The 18,861-nt window shown below is 34.0% G+C and overlaps 1 protein-coding gene across 1 annotated transcript; it reads left to right on the top strand.

Annotated features, from left to right (window-relative positions):
* The first annotated feature begins 462 nt into the window (after nt 1-462).
* LOC100789604 (uncharacterized) lies at nt 463-17,483 on the top strand. The gene is made up of 7 exons (XM_041009583.1): nt 463-1,420; nt 1,498-1,914; nt 2,362-3,156; nt 11,092-11,231; nt 11,831-11,956; nt 12,380-12,531; nt 17,357-17,483. Exons 1-7 carry the CDS (start codon nt 463-465, stop codon nt 17,481-17,483), a joined length of 2,715 nt encoding a protein of 904 aa, XP_040865517.1.
* The last annotated feature ends 1,378 nt before the right edge of the window (nt 17,484-18,861 follow it).

The following is an 18,861-nucleotide window of genomic DNA, read 5'->3' on the forward strand; positions in this document are numbered from 1 at the left end:
TTATTGTCCATTTAAAATATGTGCATTTTTAGTGAACCCTAGTTTCCTGTTTGAGATTCCATACCATGATTAATACGGATAGTTTGGATTAGTTGTGGTATAGAATCTTGAATTGTCCGTTTGGACAGTTTGGGAACTGTCCTTTTTTACTTCATTCATACTTATAGGTTAAGTATGTTGTGTTAAATTTGATAAAATTTCAGTTTATTGCATATTGCTTTGTTCTTCGGGTGCATACTTGATTGTGGTCAATTTATTTGACCGCTTTCATTTTGTGTACTTGGAGACCAATGTGAAATGCTGCTGAAATTTTGTCAAATTTCGCATAACATGCTTAACTTGTACATATGAATGAAGCAAAAAAGGTTGTTCCTGAATGGGATAGGACCTTACCTTCATAAGAAAAAAGTGAGAATATCATGCATACGACATAAAAATAGACCCTCTGATACAATAGAAAACATGAATCGAAGTTGGATTCAAGCACCACGCATCAATGATGAGTATGAAAAGGGGGTTGAAGATTTCTTGTTGTTTGCACAACAACATGCACCAATGTTCGGTGGAAAATATTTTTATCCATGTGTTAACTGTGTCAATGGAAGGCATCATTCATTAGATGACATCAGATCACATCTTATTTGTGACGGATTCAGTCGGAGTTATACAAATTGGATATGGCACAGTGAATTGCCAGACATGTCAACAACCGCCGACATTGAATCACAACATGTCCAAACCGAAGATCGAATGGAAGACATGATACGCGATCTTCGGCAAGAGGGTTTTTTGCATGCTCATGCACCCTATTGTGAAGAATTACAAACAGATTCAAAGCTCCCATTGTATTTGGGGTGCACAACCTATACTCGGTTATCTGCGGTGCTAGCTTTGGTGAACTTGAAGGCCAGATTTAGGTGGAGTGACAAAAGTCTGACAGATTTGCTTGTGTTATTGAAGAATATGCTACCTAACGAAAACACATTACCCAAAAGTCACTACGAGGCAAAAAAGATATTACGTCCGGTAGGTATGGAGTACCAGAAAATTCATGCATGTCGTAATAATTGTATACTATATAGAAATGAGTTTGCGAAAATATGGAATTGCCCAACATGTGGGGTATCACGATACAAGGTGAACGACGGGGAAAACAATTATGAAGTAGGAACAAACAACAATCGTCCAGCAAAGGTTTGTTGGTACCTTCCCATTATACCAAGGTTTAAGCGATTGTTTGCTAGTGCAAACGAATTGTCAAACCTTAAATGGCATGCTTTTGGCAGAATAAATGATGGGTTACTCCGACATGCTGCTGATTCTCCACAATGGAAGACCATTGATCACTTGTATCCTGAATTTGGAGCGGAACCAAGAAACCTACAACTTGCTCTTGCTTCGGATGACATGAATCCATTTGGTAACTTGAACACTAGTCACAGTTCATGGCCTATTATGCTAATGATTTACAACCTTCCTCCTTGGTTGTGCATGAAGCGGGTCCAAGACAGTTAGGGAACGATATTGATGTGTATTTGACTCCATTGATTGAAGACTTGCGCAAGTTGTGGGCAGATGGGGTTGATGTGTTTGATGCGAGTGTTGGACAGACCTTCAAGTTGCGTGAGATGATATTTTGCACCATTAATGACTTTTCAGCTTATGGGAATTTGAGCGGCTATAGTGTCAAAGTACACCATGCATGTCCAATTTGTGAGAAAAAGACGAGTTTCATGCAGCTTAAACATTGCAAGAAGACAGTATATAGAAGGCATCGCAGGTTTTTGAAACATTATCACCCGTATCGGCGATTGAAGAAAACATTTAATGGAACCCATGAGACTGAAGGTGGCCCGGAACCGTTAGCTGGCCATGAAGTGTATGATCGGGTCAAAGACATGGTAACTATTTTTGGTAAGACACAAACGAAGGATCATGCTGAAAAGAACATTTGGAAGAAAAAGTCAGTGTTCTTTGATCTTCCTTATTGGACCAAGCTACATGTTTGACACTGTCTCAACGTAATGCATGTTGAGAAGAATGTTTGTAATAGTTTAACTGACACCCTTCTTAACATCAAAGGCAAGACAAAGGATGGTCTACAAAGTTGACAGGATTTGGTCGACATGGGTATACGACAGCAGTTGCATCCGCAAGCACAAGGTCACCGAACTTATTTGCCCCTAGCATGTTACACAATGTCAACTAAGGTGAAAAAACATTTTTGTGGTTGTCTTAAAAATGTAAAAGTCCCACAAGGATACTCTTCCAATATCAAGAGGCTTGTGTCAGTTAATGATTTGAAGTTGGTTGGCTTGAAATCTCATGATTGTCATGTGTTAATGCAACAATTGTTGCCAGTGGCTGTTCGTGGTATATTTCCTGAGAAAGTTAGGGTTGCAATAACCCGGTTGTGTTTTTTCTTTAATGCTATCTGTAGCAAGGTGATTGACCCAAAACAATTGGATGATTTGGAGAATCAGGCAGCCATTATCTTGTGTGAATTAGAAATCTATTTTCCTCCATCATTTTTTGACATCATGGTTCACTTAATTGTTCATCTTGTGCGTGAGATTCAGTTGTGTGGGCCTGTGTTTTTACGCTGGATGTATCATGTTGAATATTACATGAAGGTCTTGAAAGGATATACAAAAAATCAATATCGCCCAGAGGCTAGCATTGTTGAAAGATACGTTGCTGAGGAAACTATTGAGTTTTGTTCAGAATATTTACACGCCGCTACACCTGTTGGCGTTCCTGAAAGTCGTCATGACAACACCGTTGAAGGTAAGGGCACACGAGGGTTCAATGTTGTAACCATGGATCGCCAACAGCTATCTCAAGCTCATCTATACGTATTACACAACACAACAGAGGTCATCCCTTACATAGATGCTCACAAACAACATGTTAGTCGTATTCACCGAAAAATGAACATGATGAGGTTGTTGCAAGAGCATAATAGAACTTTCATACAATGGTTTAGACAAACAATCTTTGTTGATCATAGTGCTTCGAAGGCATTAAGATTGCTAGTTGTCAGTCCAAATTTTAATGTTCCAACTTGGAAGGGATATGATATCAATCATTATTCTTTCTACACGAAGTCCAAGGATGATAAAAATAGTGTGCAGAACAGCGGGGCCAATGTGGATGGTCAATCGCATCACTTTTGTAGTGCTTCTAACAATAACCCCATTGAAGCAAGCATGCCTTACTATGGAGTCATTGAAGACATTTGGGAACTTGATTATGGTGAATTTAGAGTACCTCTCTTCAAATGCAAGTGGATCAATGGAAATACAGGTGTGCATCAAGACAAAATGGGATTTACTTTAGTAAACCTTAAAAAGGTAGGTTACAAGGATGACCCATTCATAATGGCAGAACAAGCTCGACAAGTGTTTTATGTAGAAGATCCCTGCGACTCTAGATGGGCAGTGGTTTTGCAAGGGAGAACAATTTCTACAAGTCACCATATTGATGGTTCAACACTTGATGCACCTGACATGCTGCCTTTCTCCAAAGACATGCCTTCAATTACTGATGAACAACAAGAGGACGATGTATATGCAAATCGTACTGATCATGACAAGGGTTTATGGGAGAACATTCCTACGTAACTGTGTAAGCACAACCATATACGTATTACGTAACTATTTTTTATTTGTCATGCATAAATTTCTAAGTTATTTTTTCAACTTCATGCACCCTATTACATAATTGAATTTTTCGTAACTCAATTTTGTTATTTTCCGTAGAGTGATGACAGCACCCTCAACGTCCCCACCACATTCAGAAAACCCTGTAGAGGTTACTTCAAAAAGGACTAGACAATCCACCCGGCTCAGAAGCCTGACTACTAGAAGCTTAGATCACCCACGACCAGTTGTGAACGTGAATCCTGCTACAGGTAGAGGCTCAGGGCCTCATAAAGAGAAATTTCACAGTTATCTAGGGGTTGTCACAAGGGACAAAATTCCTATTGTCCACGCGAATTGGAATGTTGTCCCAGATGATCTAAAAAACCTAATATGGGAAGATATTTTGGTAAATGGTTATAAATACACGCATGCTTATGATTTTGTTTTTAAGTTAGTTTTAAAGGAATCATTTACTTACTGTTACATAACACCTTTTGTTGTGCAGTGCAAATTTGACATCCCTGAACGTGAGGATGCAAAAAAGAAGGTGATGTCAACAGTCGCAGTTAGATAGAGGCAATTTAAGTCGTCATTGACTTCTAAATTTGTCTATGCTGACAATGAAGGTCAGAAAAATATCTGATCCTACGGTGAAGTATGGTCTTGATCCAACAACATGGGTCGAATTTGCAAAAACCGTCAAACCCCTAGTTGGCAGGTTTGTGGTAGTTGCCTTATATTCAATAATGGATTCAGAATTGTATATGTTGTTTATATATATATATATATATATATATATATATATATATATATATATATATATATATATATATATGACTACTACAAGCTTGTGTTTTTAAGGGTATAGGGAAGAAGGCGCAAGAAATTCAGAAATTCAATGACTGCCCCCACGTACTGTCTCGTGGGGGTTAGGGGTTATGAACTTCTTGACAAGAAACTTATGGATGAGAAGAGGAAGCGTCAAGATCAGCAATATGAGTTTACTGAAATCCCAACACTCAACCTCGGCCCTCCATCCCTAGTGTCAAGACACCTGAAGTGGAAGATGACCCGCACAAAGCGTTATGGCCAAATGACCTCTGAAGCGGCACAACAAATTGCAGACAAAATTGTGAGTTCATCTCTTCTTAGCTTATAGTGATTGTCAAATAATCGTTAGCTAACACTCAACTTTATTTTATTGAAATTGAACAAATATATCTGCATGCAGGATTCATTAGAGGAACAGGCTACGCAGGGAAGCTTTGTTCCACATGGGCGTCAGGACATACTGAACACGGCCATAGGCCGACCTGAGCATCCAGGACGTGTTCATGTCGTAGGGACAGGTGTCACAATAAGCCAATACTTTGGCCAAGCATCACGTGCTTCTAGCACGTCCTCACCATCAATCAGCCAACAACAGTTGGCTTAAATCATCGGTGAAATTAAAGATGAGATAAGAAAGGAGGTGGAAGAAGAACACAAGTAGCAGCAAGAGGCTTGGAGGAAGGCAGTTGAAGAACAACACAGTCACAATTTGGAGATAATGAAGCAAGAGTTAAAACAAGCACTTAAAATAGAGTTATCTCATATTGCATCACATCAGTTAGCCCCCATTGAGGCACCAGAAATGCAACCTTTAGTTGCGCGTGTGAGCATAAAGGGTAGCTGCGCTGCACCTGAGGCACAAGGATTACCTAAAGAGCCTTCTAATGTTGATGTGGATCTAATGAGGTTGTTCGTGGTTGAAGATGAAAGTACCTTGCTGGTGGCCTTGGAAAAATTGTATGACAATTCATCCACCATACACAATGTTCATTCTGCAGATCATGTTGTTAGGGTGAATGTTGTCACATATTACCACCCTAACGCTGAGGTCCCTTTTCCTACAACATAGGTTCGGTATCTAAACTAGGCCATTGGCACATTCATCGCATGGCCCAGACATCTTGTTAGAAAAGTAACTGATGAGGTTCCTTTTTCCCTATGAATCCCTTGTATTTTTTGTCATGCATAATTACATGTAGACTAATTGGTATTATGATAGGTGGTGTTGGTATCCGATAAGCCTCCACCGAAGTCTGTTGAACAGACTGACAGGGCCAATGTTATTGCCACAGATGATCCCTTGGGAGAGTTGGTTAATAAGTTGTATGTCATTTACCAAAAGCCAATGGAGTTGTCATGGGACGGGGCAAAATTTGGGATACCTAATTCCACAAATGGCTTTTTCATCACACATGCAGATGTAACTGAAATCATTTTAGGTGACAAATGTTTAAACATATCTATACTATAGTTGTGGATTATGTAAGTAAATTATATATTGTAATGTAAGTCATAATTAATTGTCCACTCTATATTTGGCTAGCAATATAGTTTACTATCTTTAAAAAAGATTTATAAATGATTGGAGTACAAGCATAGGTTTTGCTCCAGTTTATGGTTTCCTTGAGCCCCAATCTATACGTTGCGCAAAGGACATGCGTCAAGAATATGAACAGTACATAGATACGTGGGTCAAGAAATCACATCAAGAAGTCTACTTAGGACCTTACTTGAATCAGTAAATCAATTGATGTGGTTGTTATCAATGTGTTTGCATTTATTTGATGGTCAATTTGATTTTTTTGACTTTAGTGCACATTGACAACTTGTGTTGTGTCCACGAGAGAATATTGTGGAGTATGAAATTGTACCTCAATGCTTCATGTACTAATCTTATATAATTTTTTCAAATTTGTAGTGCTTTTCTGATGGAACACCATTAGACAGTGACACCATGACGACACTATGCAAGAAATGGGCAGCCTATTTTCTACAAGTTGGAAAGATGGATGTAAATTATAGAAATTTAGATGACATAGGAACATTATTGTTTGTAACGTAAAATTTTCATTGTTTAAGTTTCATGATGTGATCGTGACTTTTAATTTTGCATCGTTATATAAATCTCTCTAAATTTGACTTCTTTACGTTATTCATTGTGCACTACTTTGGGGTTGCGTTTTGTATTAGTCCCCATATAGGATCAGTGTTTTTGTTGTGCAGCATTAATCGTATGCAGGTCAGCATTAGCCGCACTATATATGGTTGTCCCTTTCACAGGTTGTCTAAGAAAAAGACAATAAGGTATGTCATATACTACCTTTTGATAGAGCAAAATTTATGTAATATACAACCATTCTTTCTTATCCAATAGACATAAAATTATTAAGTTTAATTAGATATGTCAAATTTATATTTTGTCCATACAGTAGTACAAAACAATTTTGTCTATACAACCATTCTTTCATATGCAGGTTAGGTGGCACTCATACAATGGAACTAATGATTACAACTGGAAAAATAGTTCCAAAGTTACAGGTAGAACATGGATTGGTTGTTGATAGAGTTTATACAGGGTCATTTATGACTTCTTTTGTGAATTATTATGTAGTTCTGATTCGCATTATTTCATTAGCTGTTAGGTTTTTCAATTTCTATTATGAAGGCTGATCCAGTTATTCTTCAACAATTACATGCTCCAACTAAAGCTCCTTATTGGCCTGTTGCTGCTGATGGTTGGTAATATTTTGTAAATGTTTTTATCAATCAATTTAATTACATGGAAAATTTTCAATATCTGTACTTTTCTAGTAACAAGTTTTTACCTCTAAAAGGTTCATTCGACTTTGATATTCATTGGAGCAAATTAATTAATTATTCATTGATTGAAATTTTGAAATGTCTTAGTTAAAGAGTTGCAAGGTGAGATTGCAACAACATTTTCATGGAACCTTAGAAGTTGGAACAATCATTCATATTTTTCAATGTGGGAAAAATAAATATAAAGTTTCAAACTAACCAAGTAAATCCTAATTTTAATGTTACAGGGAGAAAGGCATATGAAACTTTTCATTAGATAAGAAAAGACAATATTTCAATGAGTGGTCAAGGTGAATGTGTGTTTCAAAGTGTTTAGAGGGCATGCACAATTGCTGAAACAGCATGACAGTATCTCTCCCACATACTTCAAAACCTTCATTGACCTTGAAGGTCCTATAACTTTATTGTTACATTCCCTTTAGTTACCTTTTTCATATTAAATCCTACCTGTAGGTAACAAAGTTCAACAAGTAAATTTGCAGAGAAACAAATTAAACTCAAATCAGTGGAACTAGACAACTTGATACAGTATGGAAAGCCAGTGTACTGTAGGATTCATGTCTCCACTATATACAATTTCAGTATGCACTTACAGGGATGGACAAGCAATTTCAGTCATTTATTTTCGGGTTGGCTATACACCAATTGACTATCCTTCAGAATCAGTGAGTGACATCAGTCTTTTTGCTGCTCATAAGCATGTTTTTCCATTGTAGAAACATCTATTTTGTTTTCTATGTATGTAAACTTCTTTTCTTAAGAAATAGGAAGGTGTTAGGCCACTGAATCTGGTATGACCTTTTGGCAAAAAGAGTGTCTCTAACTCACCAATGTTAAGTAATTGTACTTTATTGTCAATTAATATTCAATTAATCTATCTTCTAACAAAACTTTTAAAGATTTTCATGATACAAAGAGTTTAAACCACCTATCAAGTGAAGTAAAGCTGACCAAAAAGGCCAACACTCTTTCTAACTTAGCACCTATTTATATATTTCTTTATGCTATAGAGCTTAGTTAGTTAACAAAGTCGTATGAGAAATACCTTCTCAAAGGTTGTCGGTTTCTTGTGGATCATCTAACTTTGGGACATCTAAACAATTTGGGAAGTTTTGCTTGAGAAAGCATGCTTCTGACTTTTTTAGGCTTTTAGCAATCATTTTGTTCATCCTTTCATGAACTCCAGTCATTTGTGATGGTGTTTGTATTTTGTACCTTTGACTATCATAGTCTTTTGTAGTTATTTATTGATTATAGACACTTGGCTTGTTCTTTTAGATCAACATGTCATATGGTCTACAAATTCAAACCAAAGATGGATGGTGATTGATCTTTTTTTAATTTTATATGCAGATTTTTTGGAGCACAAGATGGGCTATTTTGTTGAATTTGCATGTTGAGATGTTCCGTGGGAACAAGTACCCTGTATATCAACTTAACATTTTTTTGTTCCATATGACATTCTTGGCAAAACCTCTATGTCTACTCTTTAGGTTTAACTTGTTAATGTTGGTTTTTTTTGTTTAGATTTTTTTTAAAAGTTTTGCATTTAGGATGGATATGGGAACTGATTAAATTGACACTTGATAGATAAGGTGGTCCATTAAAATGAAAAATTGAGGGCTAGTTTGTGTTGAACTGATAGTGATATAAGAGTGTGTGTAGGGGACTAGAGGATTTATCCTTACCTAGATATACTTTCATCCAAAATAAACATGTAGATTTGGTCAATACTTGAGTTGAGAAATAAAGAGAGAATAACTGGTGGCTAGGCTACCTCAAATCCTTCTTTTGATTAGTTATTCAAGTTTACATTTTAAAGCAAATTAGAGGGAATATAGCTGATGAAAAGTTTTTAATCATCTTCAATGCCACATCCTGCAACAAACTAATAGAGATTGTTTAAGAAAATGATCATGAAGGCTAACATTGATACTTACACGAATTATAAACTTTTATTTTCATGGTGTATTCATTGTTATAAGGATATGAGAAATGAATGATGAAATGTTACATGTAATTTTGCAAATATATAGATTCCACAATGGCATTCACAAAAATTTGTACCTTAATTCAACCAAATTAAGCACCTGATCATTATTTATAGATTGGCACACATACATACTGGATGCTTCTAGTTTTCATATGTCTATATTCATTGATATTATAAAATTTGAACGTGGCTCACTAACTATGTAAATGGGTGCTATTGCTAGATTACTTTGCTTGAACCAATGATTACAGGATTACAAGACTCTTTGCCAAAATCAATTGGGCCTCTTCCTTTCGATGGAGGTGTGACAGGTACATGATGACATTTTTCTTTTTACTTGAATAAACTTTACTCTGCATTTTACTTATATGTGAATGCTTAAAATGTATTCTTTCAACATCTTGATGGAAAATTATTCATATCGATTCATATGCATAGAAAATTATTCAAGGATAAAAAATTATGAAAGGCAAAATCATTCTCCAAATAATAGTGAGTCTTATCATGTAAATCATGTTGGTGTTTCATATATTGGACATGCATGCATCATACAATATTCCAAATTCTTGGTAACTACGCATCAATTACGCAGTGCTTGACCAAATCGTTTCTTAGATATTAATTATTAGTAGTCGTTATTTCTCTGTCCTTTCTTTTGAATAAAGTATGACTTGATGCATTTCTTTGTCATGGAGTTGAGGTCATTGGCATTTCTTATACCCTTTTTCTTATGTTTCTTATATAACTAGGAGAGACCTTAGGCATAATGCATTTTTCAAAATCTCAAAAGCACTGAAACATTTTGCTAGAAACTAGACATTTATCAAGGCAGTTATATTTCATGGTCATTACAAATAGTTTTCTCATAAACAAATCATCTACTAAGGAATACAATACATACACACATGGTCATATCTGAGAAATTAATTCTTATATTATTGCTACCCAGGTTGCGTGAGACTCGTTAAGGAGCATCTTAACTAGGAGACAAAATCAGAGCTAAAAGTTGAGGTTCTTTATGGCATAAAAGAGATTGGAAGTGTATTATATTGGATGGGGCTTCTAGATATTGTGTTGGTCACTAACATAGTGCAATACAAATTTATTTATTGTAATTGGCATCAACATAATTTCAAGAATTAATAAATCTGTTTTATATTTCAAGATAACAATTTTAAAATTCATGTTATTTTTGAAACCCAACCAAAAAAGAAAAATGATGGCACAAGACCAGTTATTTTAGCCAATTGTAGGAGATAAAGTACCAAGGGGTACCTATAGTCGAGAACCTTTATAATGCAAAGCTGACTCAAAAAACACGCAACATATTGTAACTTACTTGAAGTCCTTATTTGGTTAGACTTTAAATAGATAGAGATGGCAAAGTTATTTAGGTAGCACTAGAAGAATTTAGGCATTGCAGGCATAAAAATGGCAAGGAGGACCTAAGAATATGAGTGGAAAGTAAGGTGTTTGTGGGCTGGGCTTAACTGGTCCAGTCCCATCCTAATATTTTGGACATGGACCGGGCTGATTCTAACAAAATCTACAACTTCAAATATTATGCATAGCTGAGTTATATGATATGTGTGTGTGTGTGTACAAATGAACACAAGTAGACAAATTTTAATTTCTATATTCTGAACTTGTTCCAATTAGCAACAATGTTACATGTTGTTTCGACAAGAATGTTATATGCATGGTTTGATATTCTTTTCATGCATTGATCCCACAATGGCTAGTTACATGTTTTTAAATAAAAAATGTTTGTGTTTTGTTAAATATTTGTATGTTTAAATGCAGTTCCTAGAAACTTCAGATTGCTAGAGGAGCTTGAACGTGGTGAAAAAGGAATTAGAGATGGCACAATTAGCTATGTAATGGATGATGGTGATGACATTTACATGCGCTCTAGGACTGGCACCATTATTGGCCCCCAAAATGTAAATATTTCTCTGTTCACTCTGTAGATTCATCCTTATCGATGTGTGTCCAATGATAGTTATCAGTTGCATGTAAGAGGCTGCCCCCAAAAATGTTAAATTGGAATTTTCTATCCCAAAGATAAGTAATTTGTACTAACATATAAATGCTTAAAAATAAAGAAAAGTTACCCAAAATTGGAAATATAATTGATAAAAAATTAAAAAAATCTAAATAGTGATGAGTTAAGTGGACATTTTTTGTCCAAATTTAAGAATTGGTTGGATGCTTGGAGCACTACCTTATAATGGAAAATGTTATTGCTATTTTGAAGTTTATTTTGTGATAATAATAGGATTTTTTTTTTGGATTTCTTTAGTTTGGAATATACATGCCTTCCTATTTTTTGTTACTGTTGGATTGACTTAGCATATTTATATGGTAAAGAAGTCTATGCCTTTGCAGTATGAAAATTTGTTTATCCTTAAATTTTAAAGTTTGGGATAAGGTTATCTTTTATATATATAATAATGTACTTACTTTCATTTTTTTTATAGTTAAAAAAATTTGTTTGCAAATCCTATAATTATGCTATTCTCATTTATCTTTTCTCTGTCAGACTATACATGAAGGAAAAATTTATCAACTGAAGCTGTTTGGTGATAAAGACTACCCAGAAAAGCCCCCTAGTGTTCGGTTTCATTCACGAATCAACATGACTTGTGTTAATCATGAAACAGGAGAGGCATCATTTATAATTTTCCACATGCTTTTGTTTTATAAATATTTTTTGATAAGTGCATGCTAGGACATATAATCAAGTTTGATTTGGGTTATAATTTCAGTGTTTTCCATTTTAATCATGTCTGTGTTAATCATTTGGGTTATAATCATGCTTATGTCTTATAATTTCAGTGTTTTCCATTTTAATTTTACAATTGTGATGATTCGAGATGTCTGTTATTAGAGATCTAATCAAGTTTGATTTGGGTTTTTGGGAAGGGAATAATGGAATATATTTCTTTCTTACTTTATTTCAAAGCACGGGTTGAATCCGCTCCATCTTGCGACACTTCTCATGTTTATGATTATGAGAAAATTTAGTCTATTTTATTGGCTTAATAACTAATTATCTTTGTGACAAGATTTATAGACTTGAATGAAATAGGTTGAACCAAAGAAATTTGGTCTTCTTGCAAATTGGCAAAGAGAGTACACCATGGAGGACATACTGACACAGTTGAAGAAGGAAATGGCCGCTCCTCATAACCGGAAGCTTGTCCAACCTCCAGAAGGTACCTACTTTTACCATCCAAGATGGTATACACGTTGGATCAAATTGCATATTTGTTGTATGCAATATATAGTGTGTAATGCTTTGTGGATCCATCTTTCTGAATTCTAGAACATATAGGGGAATGCCCCGAAAAGCTTCATGTTTCTATTTCCATGGCTTTAGAGTTGTTTTGTTGTCTTTGTCAATTGTGCTAAAGGGACTGTTTGATTAAAATATTGTGTGTCAAATATTTCGAAAACTCTTTTAAGTAGTATTTTCCCTTCTAATTACAAAAGTGATTTCAATTTTAGTCTTACTTCTTATTGCATTACTTTCACTACTACAATAACGGTCTTTTAAGTTGGTTATTTAAGACATTTCATGACAATTTTGAACCGTCCTAAAATCTGGCATCATAATATGGCAATACACTTACAACGATGGTTTTTGAACTGTCATAGAAAGTAATGTTTTCTAAGACGGTTATTCAATAACCGTGAATAACCAAACCGTCTTAGAATCTAGTAGATACAAAGGCGATTTTACATACTACACCGTCTTAGTATCTATTACATTCTAAGACAGTTATTGAATAACCATTGTAAAAAGTAGTATATACTAAGACGGTTTTTAGTCCACCCGTCTTAGTATGGCGTAGTCAACAAGCGAATTCTAAGATGGTTGTTCAATAACCGTCTTAGAAAGTTCAACATTCTAAGACGATTCTAAAAGAACTGTTGTAGTATGTCTTAGAAACTAAGATAGTTATTTTTACAACCATTTTAGTTTCTCACCCTCACCAAATCAGTTTTCACATATTTCTCACCCTCACCAAACCACTGAAGCAAAAAGAGGCAAGAAAATGAGTTGATATGCACAATAAACTAATAAAGGTGAAATCAATATACACTTAGAGAGAGACAAATTTAACCTTAGATGTGATACTTGACATAGAAATGTTGATGAAGTTAGCACCAACTTCAGTAGCAATTGCCTATGCAAGGTAGCACAAAAGGTAATTCAGAGTCGAGATAACATAATGAATTATATTTTGATAAAGAGCAAGTTACATGCAAGTGCAAATTGTCGTTGAATTTGTGACTTGTTAAAGAAGAATGACTACCTTATAAACAGAACCAAAAACTCCTTGGCCAAGCTTGTTAGCATCAGAGAAATTGTCTATTGCGGCAACTATGGAGCTAAGTTCAAAGAATGGTAATTCTAAATTTTTTTAGTGTTAAATTCTTGTAGACCAGTTGAGTCGTCGAAGGTAAGACAAATGGAATACTTGCGATCCCTTCTTATTCCTACCATCAAACAAGGAAACAAATACATTTGACCATGTTATTAGAATTAAGACCGTAAAAAAAATGTTATTAGAATTAAGAACACTAAGTTTGATAAAAAAAATAATTCCACTTACATTGTCTCCTTGCTTTAATAAACCAATACACGAAAGTGATCGCCAACAACAAAAACAAGAAAATAGCAGCGGTTAAAACTGCTACCATCCCCTTCTTGCCTAGAGAACCATACGGATGTTTTGCATATTTAACTGCAAAATCAAAATGCACAAATATTATAAGTAAAAGAAATAATGACAAACAAATCAAGTATACAAGATTATCTAACTTGAAAGTTTAGAGAAATTTGTGAATTATGAAACTTTAGTAGTAAACTTAGCTATAAAATTAATATTAAAAAACTAATAAAAAATATAAATTATATAATACAAAAATTCTGTCATAATTTTTTATAACATGCATTCACAAAACATCATATTTTATATCACAATTAATATCAAAGAACACATAAGACAGGAAATTACTATCACACTAGAGAGAGGATATTACTAACTTTTTTTGTTATTAAATAAAAATTGAAAATTTTAAAATATCATAATTAAAAATATTTTATTTTAGTTTCCAAAATATCTTGATTGATTTTTTTTATCTATATTTGATTAGAAAATAAAATGTGATTATAGTTTGATTATGCTATCCAAACAACAGAGAAAAAAAATTAATTATACTATAATTTATTTGATTTTTAAAATTTTGATTAAAAGAAATTAGAAACTCAAACGAGTAATAACAATCATGGACTATTTATTGTTACCAAAAAATAATGATGGATTTTCATATTAAAGTAAGAAATAAGGAGAGTACCTAACTGAAGCTTGTCAACTCGCACAAACAAACTTTGTCCCACTTGCCTGTGAGTCCTAGTGTCTTCCATATTTCCATGCCAAAAAACCCGTAACAAGAAAGTTCACTGCAAGCTTGAACCAATTGACTATTCGAAGTTGAGCTAAGAACAACATAGATCCATAAGTATAGTTCACTTATTGGACAATTTTATACGATATTAAATATATTACCTGTAAGTTAACTACACCTCCAGACAGAGATAAAAAAATAATATAAAAAGGTACAAGTAAACAACTAGAATATATTCAGCTTAAAACTCGAGACTAAAAAACAGAAAGACGAGTTATAGAAAGGTACAAGTAAACCCAGTAGCCAATAATGGCTACATCTTTTTCTTGTAATTAGAGCAGCTTCTACTATGCCTCATCTGAAAAGAATAAATTAATTATATATATATATATATATATAGCAAATGTTAAAATGCCTAATAGTAAGATTTACTTACCACCTCCTTCCCTTTACATAAGAAGTTTTTTGTTTTTAGAAAATTGTTGGGTAACTTTTATAACTTTTTTTAAAAATTATTTAATGTATTATTTTTTATAAACTATTGATAAATTTAATATCACATGTTCATATCATTTGATGATGTCAAACTAATTAATAAAAGATTAAAAATACAGTTTTAAAAAATTCATGTGATTATTTGTTAGACTTTTGGGTAATTCTGTTATTAGTCACCAATTAAATGTTTTTATTTAAATATTTAAATATGTGAATAAATTAAAAGCATGACTAAATAAATAAAATAGGGACCAAAACGTTTTTTTGATTAAAAGCATGAATAAATTAAAAGCATAAATAAAAAATAAGGACCAATAAGGACAAAATTTACAAAACCAACCCTGCTCTCCAGGAGGAACTTCAATATGATAATATTAATTGGTGATTGAAGGCCCTGGTAATTAAATGAAGTATTTCAGTTACAATATGCAAATGTTTTTTAATAAAATAAGTAGATTTTTATTTTTATGATGTGTTTATTTAAATTATTTTTAATTAAAATAATCAGTTTTTTTTATCTTTTTTGAAAAAGTAAATCTTATTTGTTTATTAAAAAATATTTTTTAAAAATAACTATTTTAAAGTTTTTTTAGCTTAAACAAATTCAGTCTAATATATTCATCAATTTCATTGATGATTTTTTTAGTGAAAATTTTATAATTAATGCTTTTAAATTCATATTCACATAACTCAAATGTGGATCACAAATAATTTTTAGTTACTTTTGATATATTTTGACGTAAAAATTTGATTAAACTTACAATCTACTATTGGGGGGAATTTATTTGGTTTTCCCATATAGTTATTAGTTTTAAATAGTCACTAATATCTAAATACACGCACTTAATTAATCACTTTAATTGAATGTAATGTCTAATCACCTTTTGTAATTTCCATAGGTTCAGTTCCTGGTTCGGTGGTTAATTAATCTTACAATAAATTTATTGCTTGGCCAATATGATAATATTATCACTCTCTCAAGTTCATCATCTCTACTAACAAAACAAAATTAATATTTATCGTTAATTAAAAAATGATTCAATTTTTGAAATTAAACTAAATGAAAGAAAAATAATCCTCAAAAATTAAAAAGAAATTAAAGAGAACTCATTTCCACAATGAAGCAAGGAAATCTTACATGCTGATTCTGGAAGGTACATTTTCTGATGACATAATCACGAATGGAACATATTTCCAAGAAGATCCCTACAGCGGTAGTAAGCAATGTCAAAAGAAGAAAGAAAGGAAAACAAAAAAAATAACCAAATAAAAAAAAGACAATATGTAGGAGTACGTACACAGCGCATAAATAGTTTAATTCATTAACTTGTATAATTTTTTTTCTTCTTTCTTTATGTTATGACACGATCAAATAAATTCTTGTAAGATATAATGCTATCAGATCTTCAAGAAAACTTGCATAAATAGTTACGCATTAAAAAGATAATCTTATGTTGAAGGGAAGTTTAAGAAAAAAGAGGCATGTGATCTTAATACAAGACAATTCTCTTGATTGTGGGGGAATGATGCAGCAAGATTTACCTTGATCTTAATGCAAGATAATTCTCTTGATCGTGAGAATTAGCAATTTACCTTCTTTCCCTTTCTCTCTGGAGGCACTGGCACCCTCGAAAACAGCTTAGTTTCTTAACACCTATCAAAAGCCTTGCAAGATGACCTCAAAAAGTAACATCTTTGGGATCTGCTTTTATTGCTTTCAAAAGACAATAATCGGCTTCATCAACATAACCATGTTCTCTGCATTTGAAAAAGATTCTCAACTCGATAACTAAACTATTTCTTACAGCACTGTTTAAAATTAATACATGCATAAACTTAGTGAAATGAGAAACAGTAACACTACTACAAATATGTTATTCTAGGACACGCCTTCAAGGACGGTGCTTTCAAAAACGACATTGTTTTAGAAGCGGTGGCATTTTAGTAAATAGGAGATTTATGTCAAGGACGTTTTTGTTAAAAACGATGTCGTTTGCGCATTACAACAACAGGTTTAGTGCACACCGACGTTGAACTGCACTACCCTAGCCTGCACTTGCACTCTACCCTACCCCGCACTACCTAACTCATTTGCTAAAGGGATTGTGCGCATCGATGGAGAATAGAAGAATTAGGGTTTAGATTTGTTGCATAGGGGAGACGCTGAGCATGGGACCGCCACCATGGCATTTACAGCGACGCCGACAGGGACTCACTCCATGTGGCGCCTGCTGACGAGGCCATCCGAAGCGGACCGCCACCAGCGCAGCTCAGTTACCTAAGCATGCTCATGTCTTTTCTCTTTCTGTCTCGCACACGCAAACACTTGTTCCGGTGGCCCCTTTCTCTTTCGCTTCATCTTCAACATTAGGTCTTCTTTGACTCTGTGGTCGTCACTGCTTCTCAACTCTCTTCCTCTTTCCTTCACTTGCTTACTCCCATTCGCAAACTGTAATGGCCAACGCAGCAAGTTGAATTTTCAGAATCGATTTGTCCAAGTTTGATTCGAAGCAAAAAGAAGCGAAATTGGAGTTTTAGGGAAAGAAGAAGAAAAACAACATGGCGTGCGATGGTGCAGGTCTCGTTGGTGGTTCGAGTTCGGCATTGACAATAAAGCAAGTCAAATTGGAGAGAGAAAGCAAACTGAGAATACAAGTTGGTAACGACGCACCTCTTCGCCTTCGACTCCTTAACGGCACTGCCGAGAATTTTGGCACCGAGCTTCCACCTGAAATCTGGCTCAATTTTCCTCCCAGCCTCAAGTTTGTTGTAATATCTTTTTATATCTGCATTTTTGTTACATTTACATGTCTATTTTCTTCTTTTTATAAGTAAAATGTTTTTTTTTTTATCTTTCAGGTGTTTACTTGGTATGGTGCAACCATTGAAATGGATGGTGCTACTGAAACTGATTATACTGCTGATGAGGTAAGCCAATGTAACCGCCCTATTGCGTGCATTCTTTCTGTCAAACATATTGGTAAGACAAAAAAAAACAGAGGATCCGATGAGGAGATTGCAACTTTTTGAGTGCAGACTCCAATGGTTAGTTATCTAAATGTAGAATTTTTTTTTTTTGCAGTAACAATGTAGAATTGTATAAAGTGCTTCTTAAGGAGCTTGCAGGGATGATTGACAGACAATTTACTTGAAATGTTGAATCTAGAGCTTCAGGCATGGTGATAAATACCACAGGATGGATAGAGGGTATAGGCTATGATGTATTTGGCCTTTGTATATAACAATGTTGTCTTGGTTTTGGGTGAGGTATATGCCTTGTATATATACTATATACTATATTTAACATTTGCATCATTGCATCTTCCACATTAGTTATGCATTGAAAGCCAGTTCCAATGATCCCCACTATCATATATTTTTTAATATCATACTTTCCTTATGCATAGTTGTTAATTCATGCCTTCTGTAGAAGCTCAATGTCTCAGGCTTTGCTTTGAATTCCTTGTAGGAAAAATTGTGCAGCATGCTCAAAGATGTGCTCAAGAGTGAGCCCAAAGTAGACGTAGTTAAACTTCAGATATTTTCCTTCTACACGTGTCCATATTTGAATATCTTCTACATGTGTTTACCATATCTTGATATTTTCCTTCTGTTTTTTCATTTTAGAGGATTTCAATTTAAACTATGAGAATCTGTTGT

Source organism: Glycine max, chromosome 15 (assembly GCF_000004515.6).
Source record: "Glycine max cultivar Williams 82 chromosome 15, Glycine_max_v4.0, whole genome shotgun sequence".
NCBI lineage: Eukaryota > Viridiplantae > Streptophyta > Magnoliopsida > Fabales > Fabaceae > Glycine > Glycine max.